This window comes from Melopsittacus undulatus, chromosome 14 (assembly GCF_012275295.1).
Source record: "Melopsittacus undulatus isolate bMelUnd1 chromosome 14, bMelUnd1.mat.Z, whole genome shotgun sequence".
NCBI lineage: Eukaryota > Metazoa > Chordata > Aves > Psittaciformes > Psittaculidae > Melopsittacus > Melopsittacus undulatus.
This window is the reverse complement of record NC_047540.1, coordinates 1,358,808-1,382,725: the sequence shown is the minus strand read 5'-3', so window position 1 is coordinate 1,382,725 and position 23,918 is coordinate 1,358,808. Positions and strand designations below refer to the sequence as shown.

Genomic DNA, 23,918 nt, shown 5'->3' with positions numbered 1-23,918 from the left:
TCCGGTGCTCCCGGCCCTTCTGACGCTGGTTATTTACAAGCAAAGGGGCACAACACAAGCGAGGGCAGTTCCGGGTCCAACCGGACAGCCCCGAGCACCGGAAAGCTCCGGTCCCGGCGGGGCTCCCGGCGCCTCGGTCCCCCCGGCCGCCAGGGGGCGCTGCCGCCCCGCCCGCCAGCGCCGTCCCATAAGCCCCCGCGGCGGCCCAGCTGCTCTCTTCCCCGCCTCCATCATGGCGGTGAGTGGGGTGTGGGCTGTGGGTTCCGCTGTCTCAATCCGCCGCCATCCGGTACCGGCAGGGCTCGGCCCGGCCGTGCCCGTGCGGGAGGGAGCGGAGGAGACCCGGGGGGGAACGGAGGAGACCGGGGGGGAGCGCTCAGGGGCCGGGATGGGCGGGGAGGAGCCGATGGGCGGCCCTGGGGAAGCGGCTGCCATGACAGGCCGCGGCCTGGCGGCGGTAGCGGCCGATGAGGCCTCCTGAGGCGTGTGGGGCGAGCAGGCGGCCGTGTCCGGGCATCCCCCGTTACCGGCCGTGTCCCGGGCACCCCCCGTTACCGGCCGTGTCCCGGGCATCCCCCTTTACCGGCCATTTCCCCGGCACCCCCCGTTACCGGCCGTGTCCTGGCCATCCCCCGTTACCGTCCGTGTCCGGGCACCCCCCGTTACCGTCCGTGTCCCGGGCATCCCCCGTTACCGGCCGTGTCCCGGCCGTGTCCCGTTACCGGCCGTGTCGTCTGTCCGCAGCAAGACCAGGGTGAGAAGGAGAACCCCATGCGGGAGCTGCGCATCCGGAAGCTGTGCCTCAACATCTGCGTCGGGGAGAGCGGGGACCGGCTCACCCGGGCGGCCAAGGTGCTGGAGCAGCTGACGGGGCAGACCCCGGTCTTCTCCAAAGGTGAGGCTGAGCCCGGCTCCAGCTGTGGGGCTGCTCCCGGAGCTGGCAGTGGGGCTCTGTGGTGGGGAGGTCACAGCCTGGATGTGGGAGCTGGGAGCCTGCATGGTGCTCGGGCTGGTGCTCAGCCCTCACCCTCCCTCCTCCCCAGAGGGAACCTGCGGTTGTTTCGGTGCTTTTCTTCTTTAAATTGATCTCTTTGGTGGTCTTAAACTGTTTCTGTATTCCCTGGGTGGGAGTTCTCTGAATCATAGAATAGTTAGGATTGGAAAGGACCTGAAGATCATCCCTAAGTGTGGTTATTGCTGCTTGCAGCACGGTACACTGTGCGGTCCTTTGGGATCAGGAGAAACGAGAAGATCGCTGTGCATTGTACGGTTCGTGGGGCCAAAGCAGAGGAGATTCTGGAGAAGGGCTTGAAGGTAAGAATTTGGCTGGTGTGGAGCTTTGATCTGGGACAGAACAAAACCAACTGCCCCAACTGACTCTGACCTGTGTGCTTCGAGATGTTGTAGCTGACCTGGTGACAGGTCAGTCACAGATACACCCTGATGTGGACCTCTGTGTTTGCACCATTCCTCTGCTTGCTCTTCCACCCATTTTTAACAGTTGGTGTGGCTTCTGTTTTCTGTTGGAGTTCTGTCTCTATTGCACTGATTGATGAGCAAGACTTTAGGAGTAAAACCTTAGGGCTGAAGATGAAGTAGTGTGTAAGTGAGTTGGGATGGTGGCAGTTGGTAGAACACACAGGACTGTTGCCTCTGCAGTGATGAAATAGTGACTGACAATCCCTATTGCAGGTGCGAGAATATGAGCTGAGGAAAAACAACTTCTCAGACACCGGGAACTTTGGCTTTGGGATCCAGGAGCACATCGACCTGGGCATTAAATACGATCCCAGCATTGGTATCTACGGCTTGGACTTTTACGTGGTGCGTATTCCCTGCTTCCTTGCAGCCACTGGGCTTGTGTGAAAGCTCTAGAAGGAACCTAGAACAATAACTGTGAACCTGCTGCCCAGACCTGGATGGTAGAAAATGCCCCCAAAATTCCAGTGTAAACTGAATGGGGCTGCTATAAAATTCCAGGTTTATGATGTGTCACTTCAGAAGGAAGTGCTGCTGCTTGTACTGGTACTCCTGAAGTAGCACTGAAGAGGCTGTGCTGGGTTTGGGGGAGGAAGGTGCAGCAGGGGCTAAGGAAATCCCTGGCAGAATAAAGCAGTGCTGTGGGTCTGCTCTGGGCAGGTGCTGGGCAGGCCTGGTTTCAGCATCGCTGACAAGAAGCGCAGGACTGGCAACATCGGAGCCAAGCACAGAATTGGGAAGGAGGAAGCCATGCGCTGGTTCCAGCAAAAGGTAAAGTCTGGCTTTATTTTGTATCCCAAGAGTTTCTGAGCAAGGAGCAAGTCACTGGGCAGGAGATCACTGTTCATTGTTCAGTATTGCTGCTCTGCAGCAGTGAGGCTGTGTTTGGGTGCAAGTGCTGGTCGTGCCTCTTGTGTGTGCTGAACTCAAAGAGCAGTTGCAGCAGCACAGCTGGGGGAGTGTCAGCTCTTGTGTAAGGCTCTCAGGTGGTGTTTAGAGGTGTTTAACATGTGCATAGAGCAGGAACGGTGAGGCAAGGTTAGGATTTGACAGCTCCTAGCTCAGCTGCTGGACTTGGAGGATGGAGTAGTCCAAATGAAGTGAGTTTGGGTTTATCCTTGTGCAGCTCTGAGCCAGGCTGGGCAGTGAATGGAAGATGCCGAGTGCTTGACTGTAAATGCTCAGTTGGGAATTGGTGGTTTTTCAAAGGTGGAAGGGGTTGGATGGTCTGGAGGCTCTGCCTACACCTGCATTATTGTGCAGGGAGGGTGCCAGCCTCCTGCAGAGTGGTTCTGCTTGCTGTGGTGTAGCTTCCTTCAGGACCTGTATCTTTAGAGTGTAAAAGGGATGAGTGTAGTTCGGTCAGATCTGCCTGTGAGGGGTGGGTGGGCTGCTTGTTTCCCTGGGCTGCTGAGCAGGGTTGAGTGCTTGTCCCCTCCTCAGAAGTCACCAGCACAGCAGCAGGGAGCTGGTGTTTCATGTGTCTGTTGCCTGGCCTGGGGTGAATGTGGCAGCTCAGTTTCCTGCACAGCAGCACTGCACCTCTACCTGGTGGTACATTCTCACTTGCTCCTGTCTTTTGTTTCCCTCGCAGTATGACGGCATCATCCTTCCTGGTAAATGAGCAGTTCCTCGTACTAAAAAAAGGCAAATAAATTTTTCTAAGCTCTATCTCCTGTTGTGAATTTTGTGGGGGCTCCTCCTGACCTGGGGGCTGCTGGGGACACGAGGCACTCACTCCAAAGGAAGCAGAAGGATGTGGACATGAAGAGAGCACACTGTTGTCAGGAGCAAGGGTTGGATGTATGTGGTGCTGTCTCTGCGTCCAGCTGCACAGATGGTATGTGGAACTTTGGAGTCTGCAAGTGGGTGCAGAAAGAGGAAAACAAATACATGCAGTTTGACTACTGGGGTTGCTGAGTGGGAGTTCTGGAGGGTTGAACATCTGGGGAGTGCAGTCAGTCAGTGCTGGTTCTGGTCCTCAGCAGACCAAGCTGCAGTGTTGAGGGTTCCTAGTGAATGAGGGAGTCCAAGTCAGTGGGAGAAACTTGGCTGCTCTGGAACTTCCCAAGAAGTGGCACATGCACCCTCTTAGTACAGCAGAGCTGTAAAGCTGAAGTGTGGTTGAGGGCTCTTTATGCAAGGGGCTTAGGGGATGAGTTGTTTCTGCCCCATAGAATCATGGTGATAGAAATCCTGAAGCAATTAAAATCCCAAAGAGTTTAGTTTCTTTGTTACAAAGTGTGAACTTCACACTGCTGTAATCACCCAGCCAGGCAGTTCGTCCCTGCAAAGGAATGGTCTTTATTGTTTAAAGAGAAGATTCCCTGCAGGACAGGGCAGCTCACACAAGTGGGGCTCAGGAACACCCTTTGCTTCTGCCTCTTGTGCTTGGTTTTCTCCTGCACCTTACAATAAAAAGCTACAGTAAAAAATTGAGGGCAAACTCACTTCTATGCCAGTCTGCACATGCCCCCCCAGTCACTGTGCAGTGTTAACTCAAAGACCAGACCCTTCCTTTCTCAAGCCTATTTGCAGTTGTAAAGCAGGGAAGTTTGCCAGCACTGCTCAGGATGGAGCCCACTCCAAGGTACACAATGCAGTGTGTGCTGTGCCTGCTGAAACACACAGAGGGAGGTGGAATTTGAAGTGCTGTGGTAGCTCCGTGCTTGAGGTGAGCTCTAGAGACTGGGAATTCTCAGATCAGTTCCTGCATGAGAACTTAACTGGTGAGCAGTGAAAAGCAGCCTGCTTTGCTGAAGCTTTGTCTTGACATCTTCATGGCACATTGGGGTTCCCTTCAGCAGCGCATTGACTTCCTGTATAAACCAAGAGTGCTTGCCCTGATGCTCAGGGGCCCTGCTTGAGTAATCCCTACTTCAGCTGTGGGATGGGGATGTGGATAGCTCAGAAGACACTTCTAGAGTGTTCCAAACTTGCCATGATGGAACAGGAGTGTCTGAGGCTTTGCAGTGACTCCAGACATGGGTGTGCCTCCCCATCCAGCTACCCCACACCTCTGTGCTCTGTCTCCTTCCCTAGCTGCTTGCATAAGCTACATGGCACCCAGGGCTCTTTACGTGCTGGCTGCTGCTGAGCCCACAGAGCTGGCCCGAGACCCGGAGCTCAGGGGGCGCGGGAGGGTGATGGTGCAGCACGAGACACCCACAGTGGCCTCAGGGAGGTCCTTATCCTCAGCCCACTCATTGAGGTCAGGGTTGTAGCACTGAACACACTTCTCATACCTCTTCCCACTCTCATTCCAGCCACCCACCAGGCACAAGCGCCCCTCCAGCAGAGCCACCCCGGCTGTGCTGACCCCCGTGGGCAGCGGTGCCATGTAACTCCACTGCCCCGTGCCTGGGCTGTAGCACTCCACGGCCATCACGTCCACCCGCTCGCCCTGGGGACCCACCTGGCTCCCCCCCAGGACATAGGCTCGGTTGGCCACGGTGGCCGCGCAGTGCCAGCCCCGGGGGGTGCTGAGCCTTGCCTGCTCCCTCCAGGAGTCAGTGCTGGGCTCGTAACAGAGCACGGTTCGGGAATAGGCATGGCTGATGTAGCCACCGGTGACCAGGAGCTTGCCACCGATGACGGTGGTAGCGTGGCAGCAGCGCGGTGTCTCCAGGCTGCCCTTGCTCTGCCAGCTGTTGGTGCTGGGGACGTAGCACTCCACGGATGCCAAGGGGCCCTCGGCGTTGCGCCCACCCACGGCATAGAGGAGCCCATCGCAGGCACTGAGGCTGAAGTGGGACCTCCGGTGCTGCATGCTGGCCAGGTGCAGCCACGTGTTGAAGCGTGGGTCGTACCTGGGGGCAAAGGGAGAGCTGTCTGCCCAGGACTGGCATCAGAGCCATGGGGAGAGGTGGGGCCTGCCAGGCATCTGCCTTGGGGAGGGCAGTTTGTGCTCTGAAGGACCTCTCTGCTTCTCCAGCAGTGAAATCCCTCCTGACAGGCAGTGCAGATGGAGATGACAGCACCGCACAGGATGAGATCCTGCCTGGGACTGCTGGCGCTGCTGTAACTCTTCAGGTGGCTCAGCAGTGCTCCTTCCACCAGCGCTCTAAGCCTGGCTTGGAAATGGACAGCATTATAGACCTGAGGTATCCCAAGTACTGTCACTGTCCCCTCTATTGGGGCTTGGCAGGTAGGACTAGGGACCAGCCTTCCCTGCCAAGCCAAACCAGGCATATGATAGGAAGCTGATTGCTGTGTGTCCATGAGACAGGAGAGGGCACTGGAACTGCCAGGTCCTCAGAGCAATGCCACAAGGACTAAGGCCAGGCTGGAGGAGGTGGATAAGCTTCTTACTGGCCAGAACCAGGAAGTCAGTGGGTCCCTTCAGCCTCCCTTGGTGCAGGAGAAGGAACCCATGACAGCTCCTGTCTGAAGTGGGGTGATCAGCAGCCACACAGGGCTGACACTGACAATGTGTGTGGCTGAGCCAAGCCATGGGCAGAACCACTGGGGAGCTCAGGTTTATGTGTGCAAACCTAATACTGCATGTCAGGTTGCCATGGTTACTCCTTCTTCTTTGAGCAGTAATCCCTTAGGGATCCAGTGACAGGTTTATGGGGATTAAGGAAACAAACCTTGTCATTTAAATGATGAAGAGAGACATGGAGGTGAAGAAAGCCTGAAGGGTAACAGGAAACTTACAGGCAGTAAATAGACCTTAAAATGAACCCAGGCAAACCAGGGAGCAGGTCAAGGCTGGCCCTAGACTGAACCCCTGCATGGCCCCATGGGGCCTATCTTACCTGCTCAGGCTGCTGACAGCATGCTTGGCCTGGTTCCTGCCATCGTTCTGGTCTTCCCCACCCGCAATGTAGATGAATCCATCCATCACCACCACACACTGGTTAAAACTCTTTGCTGGCATCTCTGTCAGCTTATGCCACTTTCCCTCTGCATCCCTGTAGCTGATCTCCCTGCTCAGAGCCTTCTCAGTCAATGCTGGACGCCCCCCAACTGTGACGAGCACCCTCTGGCCTCCCCGTATCCTGGTTCTCCGAGACTGAAGGCTGTTCTGCTGGTGGGGGAGCAGGTGGTAATTCATAGCATCGACAAGGAGCTTGTGGCACTGTGGATCCTGCATCATGCGTGGCACAGGCTGCACATGGGTGACCAGGTCTGGAGCAGACATTGTGCCAAAGCGGATGTTGCTCAGGAGGTCAGCAGCGTACCGGACCCGTTTCGGGTCAAACTCCAGCCACTTGACAGCGACCTGGAAGGCAGCAACCTCACTGGGTATCTGCAGGCCGTCGTCCATCAGCAGCTCATTGATCCGATCAAAGGGGAGCTGCAGGAACTGCTCAGTCCTGGAGAACTCCAGGAAGTGTTCCCGGATGAATTCCCGTGTGGCCTCTGTCACCCGGTTGAGGCCGAAGCTGGCGGCGAGGTTGGTGATGTAGACACAGTTCTCCACGGCCATCTCCTGGATGAGGAAGTCACTGCACATCCTCAGCAGTGCCGGCACCTGCAGCTGCCTGGCCACGGCGATGGTGCTGCCGATGGTGTAGAGAGAGAGGCTCAGCCTGCCTGTGTAGGCATAGGTGATGGTGGCGGTGAGGCCCAGCGGGGACACGTGCCGGAGCTCCACGCGGTGCAGCTGAGGCTCTCTCTGCAGCAGGCACTGGAAGTACTCACTGCAGGAAGCCAGGATGAGCTTATGCACCTCAAAGGACTTGGTTTTGGTGGCAATGGTGAGGTCGCAGAGGAACAGCTCCTGGCGCATCTGGTTCATGCCCTGCAGGAGGCTGGCTCCATGCTCCGGGGCCTCCAGCTCCGTGCCTGTGCAGTGGAAGCCGTTGGAGCTGCTGTCGTGCAGACTGTTGAGGTGGTTGAGGTGTTGGACATCTTCCACCGGCACCGGGGGGATGGATGCGGCCTCTTCATCCACCTTGGGCTTCCTGGGGGGTTTCTTTTTGGGTGCCATCTTGGTAGAACCAGAATGGGGCCTGGGGAGAAGGGAGAGGTGAGGAGCCCTGGAGCAGGGGTGCAGGTTCCTGCTGCTCTTTGTGACATTCCAAGAAACAAAGGGAAACCTCCCACTGGATCAACACTCTTTGGGTCAGGCCAAAGGAAGGATGGAGACTGCCTCCCAAGTCCTGTGTGAAAGGCATTGAGGGCCATGCCTGCAAGAGGGGATCCTCAGCTCTCAACCAGTCCCAGCACTGTGATGAAAGGGGAGTGGGATGTTGGGTGGAACTGGGAGCACTGGTTCCTGGGCTCTGCTGGCTGGGCTGCCACAGCCTCCAGAGCGAGCCAGCATCACAGGGTGTGTTTCTCCTGACTCAAGCCCACGTCAGATGGGGGTGAATCAAGTCCCAGCAGCTCTGATAGAGGCTCCTACACAGCAACAAGCTGCAGGAAAAGGGGGTTCATGCCCCCCTCAGCCCCTTGGGCACAGCAAGGCCTCTGTCCGACCACTTGGGCTCTTTGGGGTCGGAGTGCAAGTGAAGGGGGAAAGGAAAACCAACAACAATAACACCAGGTTTGACTGTTCCCGAATTCCAGTGTGAAACTTGGCAGTGACTTGAGTTCCTCAGAGGGAGCCAATGTATGAGGGATCTGCTGGCCAGAAATAGCTGTCACTGCCCTCACATGTCTGCGGCTGTGGATTGCACTTGGCCATCGAGATCAGGTTACTGAGAACTGAGTCATGGGCTCGGATTTAGCACAGGGCGAGGGGGGAATGGTGACTGCAGCAGGAAAACACGGAGAAGGGAAAAGTTTGGTCTGCTGGGAAAGGATTGAGGGCTGAGCCCCAGGGGGAGCAGCAGGGCAGGCCCTGCCACTGGACTCAGGAGCAAAGCCCCAGGCACTTGAGCCATCCCTGGCATTGCAGTGATCCATGGGGATGCCCCACTTCACACCACGGAGAGCTCATCTGTCAGTGTCACATCCCTCTGGAACTTGGGCGCAAATCCTGTTCTCTGTGTGTGTTTGGATACGAAACAGCCTCTGACACACAGCTCCAGGTTGGGAAAAGGAACTGGGATTTACCCTATCCCAGCAGCAGCACTTGGGTGTTCAGACTATCCATCCCCCAGGAAAATGTGCAGGTTCAGCTTTTCAACCGGAATACAGGTGAAATATTGGAATTTCCCAGGAAATTCCAATGTTTCTCCAGGTCTTCTCCGCAGATCCCTGTGTCCTGATGCACTGACAGAGCATCCCTGCTGCCCAGCAAACCCAAAGGGAAGCAGGACTTGTCCCATCCCCAAAAGCCTTCTTACCTCCTCCAGGAAAGGCTAGGATGCAGCTGCTTTCCCCATCCCCTGCCCACCCTATTCAGGAGACAAGGGGGAAGTTGTTCTGGGATACACCAGAGATCTTCCAACTGCATCCCACACAAGCACAGCGGAGCCATGAGATGGGCTCAGTGATGTCCATGGCTTCCTGCCTGTCCCTTTGGACACCTTTGACCAGCTCCCATAGGAAACACGTGCTGGTGCTATTCCAGCCGGTGGCTGCAGGAGGGCAGAGCGACCTTTCCTACCTGTGCTTAAGATGGGACATTGTGCCTGCTTCTGGCTGCAGTACCCCCTGAAAGGGGTGTTTCCTACAGCCTAATCCTGGCTGCTGGATTAACCCAGGAGCTGGAACAGTTTTAAGGAGGCCCCAGACAGAAAGAGGATGGCTTCTTCCTGGCTGGCTAACTCCTCTAACAGACACTCGTTGTCCTCGCATCCTTTCAGTGCTGCTGATCCCAGTGCTGAGCGCACAGCAGGACCTACACTGTCTCAGGGTGTTCCAAGGGGCTCAGGATCACACCAGAGCCCCTCTCCTTCACCTGCCCCCTGCATGCTGCAGCTCTGGGCACTGCTCTGCTGCCAGCCCCATGATAGGAAGCAGCTCTCCCAGTGCCATGACCTCCATTGCCGTGCCCCACACAAGCCCTGCGGCTGGGGCTGCTCCTTACCTTGCCGTTCAGTCCAAGGGGAAGCTCTCGGGGCTCTGCAGGTTGGGGTACAGAGACCCTGGGCCCCACAGGACACCCTCCTCCTGCTCCCTCTGTCCCCACCGGCTGCCTGCTCTGATCACCTCCAGAGCCGCCTTTGGGGTGAGCTGAGGACAGCTCCAGCAGCAGCAGGCAGGGTTACCTGGGCACTGCCAAGGGCACCGGGAGGCAGCCAAGGGCCTGGCTCTGCTGCTGGGGGAGCTCAGCAGGGAGGATGTGGGGAGAGCCCTCAGTGAGTTTGTGATGACACCAAACTGTGGTTCTGTTGATCCGCTGGAGGGAAGGAATGCCATCCAGAGGGACCTGGACACACATGTGAGGTGAGCTGATGCCAACCTAACACAGTTTAACCATGACAAGTGCAAGGTCCTACACCTGGGTCAGAGCAATCCCAGACACAGCTACAGGTTGGGCAGAGAAGAGATTCAGAGCAGCCCAAGGAGAAGGACTTGGGGGTGTTGGTCAGTGAGAAAATGAACATGAGCAGCTGCAGTGTGTGCTCACAGCCCAGAAACCAACCGTATCCTGGGCTGTATCCAAAGCAGTGTGACCAGCAGGTGAAGGAGCTGATCCTGCCCCTCTGCTCTGCTCTGGTCAGACCTCACCTGGAGCATTGTGTGCAGTTCTGGTGTCCTCAGCATCAAAAGGACATGGAACTGTTGGAACAAGTCCAGAGGAGGCCACGAGGATGCTCAGGGGCTGGAGCAGCTCCTGTATGGAGCCAGGCTGAGAACATTGGGGCTGTTGAGCCTGGAGAAGAGAAGCTGCGTGGAGACCTCAGAGCAGCTTCCAGTGTCTGAAGGGGGCTCCAAGGATGCTGGGGATGGACTCTTCATTAGGGACTGCAGTGACAGGACAAGGGGTGATGGGTTCAAACTGAAACAGGGGAAGTTTAGATTCGATCTAAGGAAGAAATTCTTTCCTGTGAGGGTGCTGAGGCACTGGAATGGGTTGCCCAGGGAGGTTGTGAATGCTCCATCCCTGGCAGTGTTCAAGGCCAGGTTGGACAGAGCCTTGGGTGACCTGGTTTAGTGTGAGGTGTCCCTGCCCATGGCAGAGGGGTTGGAACTGGATGATCTTAAGGTCCTTTCCAACCCAAACCATTCTATGATTCTATGGCACTGCCCTGCTGCTGCTCCTCCCTCCCTGCCTCAGGAGCCCTGCAATAACGGATCTAACCTCACATTTCCCCTCAGTGCAGCAGCTGTGGTGGAGCCGACGGGCCTGGGCATGAAGCGGCTCCTGTGCGGTCCTCCCATGGCGGAGCGGCTCCTCAGCACTGCCCGCCCGCACTCAAGATGGCGCTGCCCCTCAGGCGCTGCCAGGCCCCAACATGGCGCCCGCAGAGCTCTGCCCTCACCCGTCATGGCCGCCACGGCCCAGGGCAGCGCAGCGCCGCTTCCGCTTCCTGCCCTTAGCCAAGATGGCGGCGGCGGCGGGCAGGTGCCGTGCAGGCAGCGGGCGGTGAAGCCGCTTCCGCCGCCGCGGCCTCGCCAGCAATAAAAATGGCGGCGTCGGTGCTGGAAGTTGTGGGCAAGCTGCAGTCGCGGCTGGCGGGGAGCTCCGAGCCCAAGAAGGTGACGGGGGGGGGGGAGGGGAACCGGGGCTCCCCCTCCGCGGCCGGGCCGGGGGTCGGGAGGCACCGGGGCCGGGATCGGGCCTGCTCCCGTTCTCCCGTCCCCGCTGCTCCGGTGCACGGCCCGGCCGCGGGGTGAGGCGAGCGGCGCTGCCTGCGGGCAGGGCTCGGGGGTGTCCGCAGGGATGACCGCCGGTGTTCCCGGCCGGGGCTGGCCTGCAGGCCCCGCTGCAGGCCCGGGGCTGGGGCAGGCGGGCAGCGGGGCCTCGCCGGTGCCGTGCTCGGGCTCCGGGGCTGCTGTGCTGGCTGCGGTCGGGGTGCATGGAGAGCTGCGCTGGGGGAAGCCGCTCGCTGCCCCCCGCCCGAGGGAACGGGTCCGCTCCGGACCCTGCTGCCCGCAGCCCGTCCGGTGCCACGGGGCTGAGCTGCCGTGTTCCGGAGCCGTGGCAGGGCTCAGGTGCGGCCCACCCCATGCGGCCATCCCTGCTCTCATGGAGCATCTGCCCTGACGGGTTCCAGGTGTCCGGTGCGTGGCTCAGTGCAGGTGCAGGAGGAGGCAGATGGGGCCGTGGAGCTGCTCCCTTCCCTGGACCTCCCCTGCCCATGAGGAAGGATGGAGGCTGAGCTGCTCCATTGCCAGCCCCTTGAAACAGAGGTCCCTGTCCCCGGCTCCAGTGAAGCAATGAGAGGCGCAGGTTCCTTTCCTCACCTTCGACCCACGACCAGAGCAGGGTTTAACCGGTAGGGAGCCGAGGGGCTGCTCAGGACTCACTTCCAGGGGTGTTTAGGCTCTGTGGTGCTGTGAAGGTACATGCAGGACCTCAAATATTGGCTCAGTGCATTGTGCACAGGGAATGGCTGCTCCCGTGTCCTGACCCTTGCGTCAGCTGGGGCAGTAACTGCGGCACTGGGAGGCTCTGGGTGCTGTTTGCACAGGCTCCAGTAACCCTATGGTGCTGTCGGTTGATCCTAGGAAGCTTTGCAATGAGAGGCAGAGGTGCTGAGCATTTTCAGGCTGCTGTTAGCAGGGTAATGACAGTTTCCTTCGGTGCTCCTTGTATGCCTTGTACCTTTCCGGCTGTATCCTTGGAAGTGTGATTCTAGCCTTGAATCTAGTTGCCATTGCATTGTCCCTGCAGGTTGTGCCTCACCTGAGCACCTTCCTGTGTTGGAAAGCAACAGGTTCCTCAACAGTTCTGTAGCAGATACAGCTTTACCTGTGAGCAGGACAGGTCCTCAGCACCGCTGGGTGCTACCCCCATGTTGCAGCGTTTCCAGTCTTTGGTTTTCTTGCTTTGTCCTTTGGAGCTGCCACCGAGGAAGCTTTCATGGTCTGTACCTTGTGGTGGTTGAAGCTCTGCCCTGTACTGGGCTGTTTGCAAAGAGCTTTCTCGTATGTGTTTCATCTGGCAGGACCCAGGCTGTGTGCTTTGGCCCCCTTCTCTCATAGGATCTTGGTTAGTTCTGAGCTGCCAGGCTGGAGTCTGCTTGCCTGGGGCCTGTGGGATGTACCCCACTGTTTCCATAGGGAATCCGGATTAACACAAGTTCTCCCCCTCGCAGCATCGCAGCTGCCTCCCTTGCTGCATCTCATGCACAAGGACCTGTGCTCCACAGAGGCTGCCAGCAAGGAGAGGTTTTGCTGTGCCCTATGAACACAGCTCCTGGGCTGTTCCCAGGCTGTGTGCCGCTTGGCCAGCACCAAGGAGCACAGCTTTGGAGAGCTCAGATTGCCAGATAAGCGTGTTACCGGTGACGCAGGTAACAGAACTGCCCCGTTTCCTGATGGCATCATTTGGCATCATTGCTTGGCTGGGAAGTCTGAGCTTGGATTGCGTGAGCATCCCTCCAGAGCCTGCTCAAGGGACACGTAGGCAGCCTGTGGCCTCCCAGAACACCAGCTCTTGCTGGTTTCGTTATGTGGGGGGTTTCCAACCGCTGCCTGTGGTGGGAAGTGGAATGAGCTGGTTCCCCATGAGATGTGTTGTGGATCACATGTGTAGTCCCCTGGTCTCAAACCACACTTCCTATATGAAATCCAGAGATGAGCCCCATTGAGAACACTGCTTTTCTGTTTGGAATTCGGCCCTGAAGGCAGCAAATGACTAAAGAGCAAAAAGAGCTGTGGAAGATGCTACATTGGAGTGTAGCTAGCAAATAATTGGGAGGCTTTAAGGATACCATAAGGAGTTTTCCATCATCATCATCATCATCATCACCATGGAGGCAGGCAGTGGAGCACATTACCTGCCTCAGGTCCTGTGAATCCTTAAAGTGAAATGGCTTTTAACTACTAGCTAAAAGGGAGGAGGCTCTGTGCTACCCCAGGCTGCAGGGACAGAGGGCTTGAAGACCCAGGTTACAGCACAGCAAGAGCTGCTGCACCCCCAGCAGCTCACAGGTGCTGGAACATGGTTAATGGGGGTGTCGCTGTCTTGGTCTTCTAAAACCAACACGAAAACCTAAACCTTTGGTCATGCTAATTAAGTCCTAAATATAATGCAGTGGGTGCTGGTGAACAGAAACTGTCCTGTGGTTCTGCTTCAGCTGCATGAGCCCCTATCTCTGTCTCGAGGAGTTATCTCCTCTGAAAGTAATTGACCCTTCAGGTTAGCTCAAAGAACTTCCTTGCTTCAAAAGGAAGGCAAGCTCTAAACCTCTCTGATCCTTGCATGGTGCAAGAGGAGGTGATTGGAATAGGTGAGGCCAATGGTGCTAATTTGAGCATGAGCAGAGTGCTTTAGAGAGAACTTCTGGATCAGGGAGAGCCCTTTGTACAGGATACAGCACGGCAGTGCTGAACAAAGCCTGGGCTGTATAGGGGCTATAATAATGCTGATGGGGCTGGTGTGTGGCTAGAGCTGAGCTGTGGGAAAGAATGTGAGGAGCAGCAGTGCAACTGGAACATCAGTGAAGTGATGCCCCAAACCTCTGGGGTGGCAGAGGAACCAGTGCATCCCCTTCACCTGCATCCAGCACTCTGCCTTCCCCAGTGGTTTGCAGAGCTTTAGGAAGGACCCTCTCAGCAGGGAATGTCATTCTCAGCACTGCCTGCTGATAGTCACAAGCTTCCAAATCCTTCCACTTCCTGTGCAAGAGCTGTGGGTGTCTGTTCCTGATGCTTTAAGCCAAAGTCCTGTGTGAAGCAAGCACCAACAGAGTGTGTTGTGAGACTTCAGGTGGGTCCTCGTAGGCAAAGAGGTGATAATGTCTTTACAGTTACCCTCATGTTCAGCTCTCGGGAGCTTGGTTTGGAGTGAGAGCAGCTGTCTGCCACTTGGATCCTTCTGACAAGCTCTCACACAGTGCTGGGTTCTCTCTGCTGTGGTGTGTGGTTCAGGATGACAAGTGTGAACACTTCCCTCTTGTCTCTACAGCTGCTGAAGAGTCTGAAGAGGCTGTCTGAGCTGCCCATCACAGTTGACATCCTTGTGGTAAGAGCTGTGAAATCTCTTGGCTTCCATCGTGTCTGCAAGGCACAAGGATAACCGTTTGCCATGGGGTGGGGTGTGATGCGTCGGCCAACTGTGACAGCACTATGTCATAGGCACGGTGGGGATGAGGTTCTAGATTCCAGGCACAGAGAAGGGGAGCAAGTGTAAAGCCACAGGGGATGGTTTGTGATGCTCAGCTCTTCCAAAAGCTTAGCACTTGACTGAGACGTGAGAGTTGGGGTGGATCCTAAAGTAACTGAATCAGCATGGAGTTAGGAAACGCTAATCCTCAGAATCATTAGCGACTTCTGTTTTCAGACTTACCAGTGGCCATGGTAAGTGTTAGCTTAGCTTATTAACACAATTAATTAGTGTTTGACAAGGGTAAAGTTAAGTTGTCTTTGATTTCCTGAATGCTAATAAATGATATCCGTATCCTGGGCTGCATCCAAAGGAGTGTGACCAGCAGGTGAAGGAGGTGATCCTGCCCCTCTGCTCTGCTCTCCTGAGACCTCACCTGGAGCATTGTGTGCAGTTCTGGTGTCCTCAGCATGAAAAGGACATGGAACTGTTGGAGCAAGTCCAGAGGAGGCCACGAGGATGCTCAGGGGCTGGAGCAGCTCCTGTATGGAGCCAGGCTGAGAACATTGGGGCTGTTCAGCCTGGACAAGAGAAACTGTGTGGAGACCTCAGAGCAGCTTCCAGTGACTGAAGGGGCTATAGGGATGCTGGGGATGGACTCTTCATTAGGGACTGCAGTGACAGGACAAGGAGTGATGGGTTCAAACTGAAACAGGGAAAGTTTAGATTGGATCTAAGGAAGAAATTCTTTGCTGTGAGGGTGCTGAGGCACTGGAATGGGTTGCCCAGGGAGGTTGTGAATGCTCCATCCCTGGCAGTGTTCAAGGCCAGGTTGGACAGAGCCTTGGGTGCCCTGGTTTAGTGTGAGGTGTCCCTGTCCATGGCAGGGGTTTGGAACTGGATGATCTTAAGGTCCTTTCCAACCCTGACTATTCTCTGATATCTGCTGAAAACACAATGTATGTGATATCCTTGCCCTTTGATCAAGAAGGTTTACTTTTACCTAGAGCACTGGTAGTGGGTGAACTTCAGTCACTTGGAGTTTAGCAGAGGTGGGAATACTGACTGGTTTGCTGATGAATTCATGTCTTGTCTCTCTCTGAAGGAGACGGGTGTTGGGAAGACCGTGAACAGCTTACGGAAACATGAGTTGGTGGGAGACTTTGCCAAGAACCTGGTAGCCAGGTGGAAGAAGCTGGTGCCGGTGTCCCAGGAGGCAGACAGGTACGTGACCCTCTTCACTTGGCGTTGTTATGTTCTTGCACTGGAGATCATAAACCTTTCTGGCCAAGGAAACACAGGGAAGGCTCTGGGAGAACTGGAAACACAAATGTGCTAACCCTGCTGGGGTTTTGCCTGGTTTTGGCATTTACTTCCTGCCTCTGGTACCACAGCCCATGGGGCTGCTGATGCTGCAGTTTGCAGTGAAGGAAGGGGCTGATTCTCAAGAACTTGCAGTTTGATGAAGAGATTAACAGTAGATGGCAGGAAAATGTCCTTAAAGAAGCAAGAGATGCAATCTGCTTGCTTCCCATTTTACAGCACTCGAGAGGAAGTTGTAGGCCCAAGTGAAGAAAGCAGCTTGCTTTGAAAGGCTCTGGTGTGCAAGCCTCCTATGGAAAGTGCAGGTTGATGCTAGCAGGCATGTGCAGTAACCAAGCTGTGTCCAAGTCAGCAGTGAGGTGGTTGAGATCATCAGGTTTTCATGATCATTTCAAGGCCTGCGGTATCCCTGCATGCTGAACAGGCAGCATGCATGCAGCAGGGAGTGTGCAGCCATGGAGGAGTCTCTGTATGTGTCCATCCCCACTTCCCAGGGTACTGTGAAGTCTCAGTCTAACCAAACTGCTTAACCAATTCCTGCACTAGAAATGCAGTTCCTAAATCCCTGAGTGCTGCTGAGCCTGAGCGAATTTGTGCTTTTCTTGCCTCAAAACTACCGCATACAACTGGAGTCTTCTGTAAGAGAGGTTTCCATCCACATGGTCCATGGGGAGTGATTCTTCTTGTGTTTGATGGTTTAATCTATTCTGTTTTCTTATCCCTTTAGAAATAACGTAGACTCTGAAGACCGTGACTATGAGAGGAGCAGTTCAAGCAAAAGACATCAGGAACCCTCCCTCAGAGAGGATGAGGACCCTGACCAGGAGTATTCAGAGCCCTTCCAGCCATCTTGCAGCCAGTCTTATAGCCCAGATCATAGGGAAAAGAAGTCCAAAAGATATCCTAGGCCTGAGAGAGTCCATGAGACTTATGGCTATAGCAGCCACGAGGGGAAAGGTTGGGGCAGATCTTCCCCAGTGCTCTCTTCAGATCAGGAGTATTCGGACTGTGGACAGGCTGGGTCACCTGCGCCAAGTGAGAGCCCTCAGGACATGTACACAGACCCTTATGCCTCTGAGGAGCAGGAAGAACCAACAGTATTTCATCGGAAGGCCAGTAAAGGCCACAGCTTTCAGGAGAAGCTGCAGGGAGGCCGGGAAAGGAACCCTGGCGAGTTCCATGACAAAGGGAACACGAGTCGAAGCAAAGAGCACAAGTCTCACAAGAAGCAGCGACTTGATGGCAGAGAGGAGGACAGGAGCTCTGCCTTCAGCCCAGAAAGGTTGCACAAAACCTCTTTTAAAGAGCATCTCCCAGAGGCCCCCGTGGCAGGGGCCAGCAAGGAGAAGCAGAGGATGTCAGATGGCATCAAGAAGGAGAAGAGCAGAGAGAGCGGTGCCTCCAGAAAGGAGAAGCCATTGGACAACCACGTGAAGAAGCAGAAGCATCGGGACTCTGAGAAGGGCAAATTGGAAAAGGCCAAGCTGAGCTTGGAGCCCTCAAACAATGAACGAGAGAAGCGGAGAGCTGAGAGTGACTCATCAAATAGGGTTAAAGAGAAGGGGGTTGCTGGGAGCTTCAGACCCGCAGAGGGGAAGCGCAAAGCCCCTGACATGGACAAGAAGTCTGTGGGCTTTTCCTCCAGCTTTGGGGAGGGGGAAGTGGAGGATGAGTTTGAGCAGCCAACGATGTCCTTTGAGTCGTACCTCAGCTATGACCAGCCCCAAAAGAAGAAGAAGAAAGTGGTCAAACCTGCTGGGCCGGCTGGGGAGAAGGAGCGGGGGCACAGCAAACAGAACGGATCCAAAGCCAGTGCCAACAGCTCCAGCTCCAGTCGGAAGAGTCCAAGCCACAAGCGAACGAGTGAGAAAAAGGCAGAGAAGAAAGGATCAGAGTCTCCTAAACCAAAGAGGGTAAGGCTGGGAGGGCTTTAAAGCATCTGAAAGTGAACAGAGGGGGTGGGAGCAGCTGCTCCTGGTCCTGCAGGTGTTGCTGTGTGCTGTTGGAGTGGGATGCTGCTGGAAAAGTGGGTGAAGAGGGAGGGAGAAGAGAAAAGCAATGGGCAAAATGCATTTATACAAAACCAGGGAGAATAAAAGAGAACAGCTTCAACTAAATACTTTGCCATTCATTCTAGTAAGTGCCTCGGCTTAGAGGCCTAGGTTTCCTTCAGTTCAAGAGGCTCCTCTCTCTACCACCACTGCAGAGTCTGTTTGCAGGAGGTGGGGAGGAGACAGAACAGGTAAATGAGTGTTTGAGGTCAAGGAACTGTTCTGCCAGCCTTCTGTGTTTTCTCTAGCTCTTTGCACTGTTAATCCCACTTGGGTTCTTGCCAGAGGCCTTCAGCACTGAGCTGAGTAGGGTAAAGATATTCATGGCTCTTACTGGAGGGAGCTGAGTGATTCAGGTCCCAGATTTTGCCTGCTTTGCCTAGATGGAGGCACAGTGATGTGGCAGAAGTGCAGCCCCCCCAAGGCTGTTTCCTGATGCAATCAGTATTGAGTGGCTTATACAAAACATCAACCCAAACGCAGCTCAGTGCTGTCTGTACACCAGGAGGATGTAACATTCTCATGCATTCTTGGCTTACTTGCATGTACCTCCTGTCCTTCCAGATACTTCTAGATGTGGTACCAACGTTACCAGAGATCCCACTGCCTCCTATCCAGGCCAACTACCGCCCGCTTCCTTCAATCGAGTCCATTACCTGCTCCCAGACGAAAAGGAAAGGTATGTTGGCCAGGAAACAGGCTGCAGCCATCATCTGTGGGAGGCAGTGGGAGCAGCTGCTGCCTGGCTTCACGTCCTCTTGTTGGGGTCTGGTGTCTTGCCTCTGGTGCCCAAAGCTTTCCAAAGGTGGTTGTTTTCCTGTGTGCTCTTCCGTGGGGAAGATCCTTTGCTGACCCTTCTTGTGGGCTTTGGAATTGCCCGGAACTGGTTTGCAGGTCTCTTGGAGAAGCCTTAGCTCTTTAGGTTGCTTCTGGGTGACTCCCAGTTTGTGTCTGCTGTGCCATTCATAAGGGTGAGCTCTTCTTTTCCCTGTTCCCTTCTTACTCCAAGTCCTTCCCTTTGCAGCAGTGTCCTCACCGGTTGAAGAGAGCGAAGCAGGTTTCACAGGGCGCCGGTTGAATTCCAAGATGCAAGTGTATTCAGGCTCTAAAACTGCCTACCTCCCCAAGATGATGTCTCTGTATCAGCAGTGCATCCGAGTCCTCAGTAACAACATTGACTGTAAGTACCTTTCCTCATCTGTCACACTGAAGTCTCGGTGACTTGGCTGTACATATCCCAGCAGCTGCATGGGAAGTTGTCCTTGTCACAAGGCATCCTAACTGCTGTGGGATAAGGCATCCGAACTGCTGTGGGACAGAGCTCTCTGGAAGCTCAGCTGCTGGAAGCAGCAGCCCATGTGCTTGGGAGAGTGCTGAAGCACTGGAAGTAGTGGCCAACAGAGCCATTGGGAGTTCCTGGTGCCTGATGACTTGGTAGTGCTATTGCACTCATGGTTCATTTCTCCTTCCCCTCGTACTGCTTAGTTTCATGCAGCGCTGCAGTTTCCTCTGCTGCATTTCAAGGTGTCAAACCCTTTCCTCAGCAAGGAAGGTGCAGGGTAAATACTTTGTGCCTCTTGCTTCTCTCTAGCAATCTATGAAGTGGGTGGTGTCCCGTTCTCAGTACTGGAGCCAGTATTGGAGAGATGCACCCCAGAGCAGCTGTACCGCATTGAGGAATGTAACCATGTGAGTGCCTTGGCCTGGGGAGGTGATGGTGACGTGTGGGAGCAGTTCTGTCCTCCTCTGCAATAGCAGAACTGTAGAGAACAGTGCTCTGCTCAACAAGAGGTGGCTTTTGCTGTCCTGGCCTCCTGGATTTGCCATCTGCCCATCTCTTGCTGCAAGCAGCTCCTCTGTGGCATTCCAGTGGCTGGGCACTCTCTGATGCTGAGGGAGAAGGGAGTGAAGGTGTCAGAGGGATCCCAGCTCACGTGTGGGTTTGCTGCAGGTCCTCATCGAGGACACGGATCAACTGTGGCACAATCACTGCCTGCGAGACTTCAAGAACGAGAAGCCAGAGGAGTTTGAGTCCTGGCGAGAGATGTACCTGCGGCTGCATGATGCACGGGAGCAGCGGCTGCTCATGCTGGCGCGGAACATCGGCTCTGCTCATGCCAACAAACCCAAAGGTAACGGGGCTGAGGGAGCAGGAAGGGGGCTGGGAAAGCTGCCTGTGTGTGGGGAAGGTCTTTGGGACTGACTGGTGTGGGTCTAGTCCAATAGAGGAGGTGCTTGGCCTTTGCTCAGTGGTGTAGCAGACCCTGGATTTCATCTGTCATGGTGGTGATGCAGACCAGAGAATGTTCTACAGCACCTCCTCTTCTAGAGTGTCTTCTCTGTGCTGGGCCTGAAGAAAACCATGGTGGGAGCAAGTATTCCTGCTCTTTGATCATTGCTGATCATTGTGAGAACTGCTGACGTGATCAGTCTGATTCCTCACAGCCCCTGTTGTGACAGCAAGAGGCTCAGACCTTAGGGAGGAGGCTATTGCCAGAGCTTTGGGATGGATGGACTGGGCAGAGGAGGTTGGAGTTTGCTGTGGTAAGACACTAAGTTGGATCTGAGCAGTGTTTCCCTCTGGCCTCCTACAGGTAGAGTGGCCAAAATGGCATTTGTGAACTCTGCAGCAAAGCCCCCTCGGGATGTACGGAGGAGACAAGAGAAGTTTGGGACTGGAGGCCCTCTGCTGCTGGAGAAGACCAAGTGAGTGTTGCTCAGGAGCACTTGCTGCTCAGAGCCTCTTTTCCTGCCAGCTCCCCCTCTGCAGCTCTGCATCCTGGCTGGGCAGGATTCTGTGTGTGTCTGGGGGGTCCTTCTACCTTGTAACAGCCTCTTCCTTGCTGGGAATTGTGGAGATCCTGGTCCCTGCTGGCTCCATGTGTTGTCATGGTTTGTGTCTGATGAATTGCATCAAACCACCATGAGTCCTTTCTGAAATGCCTGCCCCATCTCTGTTCCAGAATAAAACCAGTCCTCTACACATCTAGCAAAAGCCACACTCGTGTGAGTGAGGAGCAGTCCTATGATGGGCCCAGCACCAGCAGTGCCCATTCTGTCCCATCTTCAGGTAGCACCTTCTCCTCCTACGACCCCAAGAAACCACCAGTGAAAAGTAAGTACGAACTGCACCACATCCCTGTGGTCCCCTAGATCTCTTCCCTTACAAACACACAAATCTATGGCTTCTGCTGTAGGGAAATCCAGGCTCTGTGGGGGGTTGGTGCTGGTGGCCTCTCTCCCCTCCCTAAGGAGAGGGTGATAAAGTCTGTTCAAACTTCTTGCACAGGGGAACATCTCATTCACCTTCCAGCTCAGCGCTGGCTGCATCAGCTTGCCCTGATGGTACCAGTGCAGCAGAAACCCTGCCTTGTCCCTCCTGCTGTCCCTGTCCAGCTGTTTGGAGCACTGGCACTGTAGTGCAGCTCCCTTTGGGAAGGAAGCAGGGAGACCTGAACTGGAATTCTGTCTTCTTGCCATGCAGAAAGCAGCTTTGAACTGCTCTGCTCTCCCAGCCTGTGACTGCTGTGTTCATGTGGGGTTTTCATGTTTGATTTGGGTTTTTTTCCTTCCTCTGTTGCAGAAATTGCACCTATGATGGCAAAGACTATCAAAGCTTTCAAAAACAGGTTCTCTCGGAGATAAGCCTGCAGAGCAGATCTGGGACTTGCCCTCTGGTGAGGAGTGGCACTGAAGGTGGAGAAGGTACTCACAGCCCTTTTCCTTGAACTCTTTGGAGGCTGCAGCTGCTGGGAGAAGCTTTGATCTGCACAAGACAACAGCACAGTATTTTATCTTCTATTCTGGTCCCTTTCTCAGTGTCAAGCCCCCTCTTTTCCACCTACCCTTAACATCCTGTTTCTGGCTTTGTCGTCCGTCAAAAGAAGGGTGTACAAAACCCCCCGACACAAGAAAATGTGAAGTCTTGGCACCTGCTGAGAGTGGAAGATCAGAGACTATTTACTATTTAACCTCTTAATAAATTATAAAATGGTTTTAATTAATATTTGCCCCCTCTCCCCCTGGTATTTATGTTGCTCCCAGTATCTTCCCCCTCCTGATGCAGTGCGAGGGTCAGCCTCTCTGTGGCTCCATCTGGCCGAGTGGACACTGGGTGTCCTTCCCTGTGATCTGGTACCTCCTGGGCTCCCTGGGACAGGCAGCACCCATCTGCTCACTGCTCTTCTGGCAAGGGTGTCACGTCCTGAGGCTTTGCTCTCTGCTTGTGTCTCTTACTCTTTGCTCTTGACCTTCTCTCTGCTGTTACTTGTCCGGATGCTTACATCTTGTGCAGGGATGCCAAGAGCCACTGGGGACTTTGCTGCTGCTGTTGTCTTCTGCTGGCTACTGGGAATAAAACTACAAAGGGCTTGGGGAGAAGTTTTCCTGTGCACCAAGTCAGATTTTAATGTCTTTTTCCTTTATTTTTTGTCCTTTTACTTGAGAAGGTTACAGGGGACTTGGCCTCTGGAATTGGAAGCAGTTTTTAAAGATCAATGAAGGCATCAATTTGCCTTTTTTAGTAGGGAGAAGGAATATTTTTATCATGTTCCCTGTGTGCAATTGGGAAGGATTTATTTCCATTTTAAATCCTGGCTATTCCCTGTATGTCTGCCCCCACTGGAAAAAGCAAGGATTTTAGTCTTGGAACCTGAACCCACTTGTCTGGTGTTGGAGGGAAGTGAGTAATGGAATGTGGTTTGTGTTTAACGTGTGTATGGGTGGTAGCAGGAGCTGAGGAATGGGTTGTACCTGGTGTCTGAGGGGCTGGAGCTGTGTGGGCCACTGAGTCTGACTGTGCTGAACGCTTCCACTTGTGGGTTCCAGAACTGACCTCACCAGAGGTGTTGTGAGCAGGGGATGGAGCTGGGCAGACCCGGGTCGTGCAGGGGCAGGTGGCAGCACTGTCAGGGCTCATAGGTCTGACTGGGTCAGAAAGGGGAGAGGTTCTCCTGGTCCAAGCCATATTTGCTGCCTTGGGATTGTGCTGTCGAGGTGGAAAAGGTGTCGGTGGTGGATGCTGTTGCTGCTGCCAAATGCTGAACTGGTGGAGTTGTCTGTGCACTGACTGGGGCACTTTGCTGTGCTCCCCATAGGGCTCTAGAAAAGCCTCTGTGTGCTTCTGGTTTCTGTTGGATCCTGTCTTTGTTTTCCTCCTTTTTTGTCTTTCTTTAGACCCATTCTGCTCACTTGCCTCTTTCTTTGGGCTTTTCTTTCCTTATTTTGAAGGTCTTGGAAACATGTTCTCAGACTCTCACGTGCTGTAAGTTGGTTACAGTCCCAGATGCTTTAACGTTTCCGTGCAGCATTTCAGTGTGTGTTGTGCTGTAAAATAATGGCTCCTTTCTCTTGCATTTTTTGCTGTATTTAATTTTGCTGTATTTTTAATTAGATAACAATATATTATCTTCTGCTGACCGTTGTGCTACCGTTTATTTCTCCTCTGTACTTTGGGCTAGGGGCAGAGGGGAGGGAAGTGGAGTCTGGCATCATGGCCAGGCCTTAAGGGAGCCTTGAGCAGAGGAGCTGGGCATTGCTAAACTGCCCCTTGCTGAACACTACAGGAGCCACTCGGATGTGATGCTGCCCAAAGCATTGGTGGTACAGGGTGAAGCCCCTTCCCTTCGTTGCCCTGGGCTTTGCTGCCTGTGTCTGTGTTGCTGGATGGCAGGAGGGGGCCAGAATAGAGGTCGGTGCCCGGGATGTTACTTGTGCAATTCCCATGTGCTACACACACATAGAGGACCGGAGCAGAGCTGCCTCTTCCCCCTTTGCCACACCGCGGGCAGGAGGGGGTGACTTTGATTTGTATTTGGGTCCCGAACTGTGTACATACACTTTTCTATGTTCCTTTTTTTGTGGTAATTAAGATGAATATTTTAATTAGATAAGTTATATGAAACGCTGAAAATCACGTCTCAATAAAAGCCAAACACTGGACCCTGCCTGCGTGTTCTCGTGTCTGTGAGCGGTGTTACAGCAGCGGCGGCCGCGGGAGGGCGCTGCTC

The 23,918-nt window shown here is 54.6% G+C and overlaps 3 protein-coding genes across 4 annotated transcripts; 2 read left to right on the top strand and 1 right to left on the bottom strand.

The window, feature by feature from the left end:
- The first annotated feature begins 169 nt into the window (after positions 1 to 169).
- On the top strand, positions 170 to 3,150 carry RPL11 (ribosomal protein L11). The gene is made up of 6 exons (XM_034069290.1): positions 170 to 238; positions 745 to 895; positions 1,208 to 1,314; positions 1,693 to 1,824; positions 2,140 to 2,250; positions 3,074 to 3,150. Exons 1-6 carry the CDS (start codon positions 233 to 235, stop codon positions 3,101 to 3,103), a joined length of 537 nt encoding a protein of 178 aa, XP_033925181.1. The 5' UTR covers positions 170 to 232; the 3' UTR covers positions 3,104 to 3,150.
- A 1,405-nt stretch (positions 3,151 to 4,555) lies between these two features.
- On the bottom strand, positions 4,556 to 7,417 carry LOC117437011 (kelch-like protein 31). Its single transcript, XM_034069401.1, has 2 exons — positions 6,240 to 7,417; positions 4,556 to 5,288 (listed from the first exon to the last, which is right to left on the bottom strand). Exons 1-2 carry the CDS (start codon positions 7,415 to 7,417, stop codon positions 4,556 to 4,558), a joined length of 1,911 nt encoding a protein of 636 aa, XP_033925292.1.
- A 3,460-nt stretch (positions 7,418 to 10,877) lies between these two features.
- On the top strand, positions 10,878 to 23,850 carry ELOA (elongin A). Of its 2 annotated transcripts, none has more exons than XM_034069312.1 (11): positions 10,878 to 11,022; positions 14,399 to 14,455; positions 15,642 to 15,760; positions 16,587 to 17,772; positions 18,475 to 18,589; positions 18,938 to 19,090; positions 19,502 to 19,599; positions 19,862 to 20,042; positions 20,505 to 20,616; positions 20,874 to 21,025; positions 21,494 to 23,850. In XM_034069312.1, the coding sequence occupies exons 1-11, from the start codon at positions 10,951 to 10,953 to the stop codon at positions 21,553 to 21,555; spliced, it is 2,307 nt and encodes a 768-aa protein (XP_033925203.1). In that variant the 5' UTR covers positions 10,878 to 10,950; the 3' UTR covers positions 21,556 to 23,850. The 2 variants fall into 2 exon arrangements, with proteins under 2 accessions (XP_033925203.1, XP_033925202.1); XM_034069311.1 differs by having other exon boundaries at positions 18,935 to 19,090.
- Positions 23,851 to 23,918: the final 68 nt, after the last annotated feature.

What these genes read in the sequence shown, in the direction of transcription:
- RPL11 (XM_034069290.1), top strand. An exon ending in ACGGCTTGGACTTTTACGTG is followed by an intron (nt 1,825 to 2,139) that starts GTGCGTATTCCC and finishes TGCTCTGGGCAG; the next exon opens with GTGCTGGGCAGGCCTGGTTT. An exon ending in TGCGCTGGTTCCAGCAAAAG is followed by an intron (nt 2,251 to 3,073) that starts GTAAAGTCTGGC and finishes TTTCCCTCGCAG; the next exon opens with TATGACGGCATCATCCTTCC.
- LOC117437011 (XM_034069401.1), bottom strand. Translation starts at nt 7,417, where the DNA reads ATGGCACCCAAAAAGAAACCCCCCAGGAAGCCCAAGGTGGATGAAGAG. An exon ending in GCTGTCAGCAGCCTGAGCAG is followed by an intron (nt 5,289 to 6,239) that starts GTAAGATAGGCC and finishes CTTTGCCCCCAG; the next exon opens with GTACGACCCACGCTTCAACA.
- ELOA (XM_034069311.1), top strand. Translation starts at nt 10,951, where the DNA reads ATGGCGGCGTCGGTGCTGGAAGTTGTGGGCAAGCTGCAGTCGCGGCTG. An exon ending in TCACAGTTGACATCCTTGTG is followed by an intron (nt 14,456 to 15,641) that starts GTAAGAGCTGTG and finishes CTCTCTCTGAAG; the next exon opens with GAGACGGGTGTTGGGAAGAC. An exon ending in CTGCTGCTGGAGAAGACCAA is followed by an intron (nt 20,617 to 20,873) that starts GTGAGTGTTGCT and finishes TCTCTGTTCCAG; the next exon opens with AATAAAACCAGTCCTCTACA.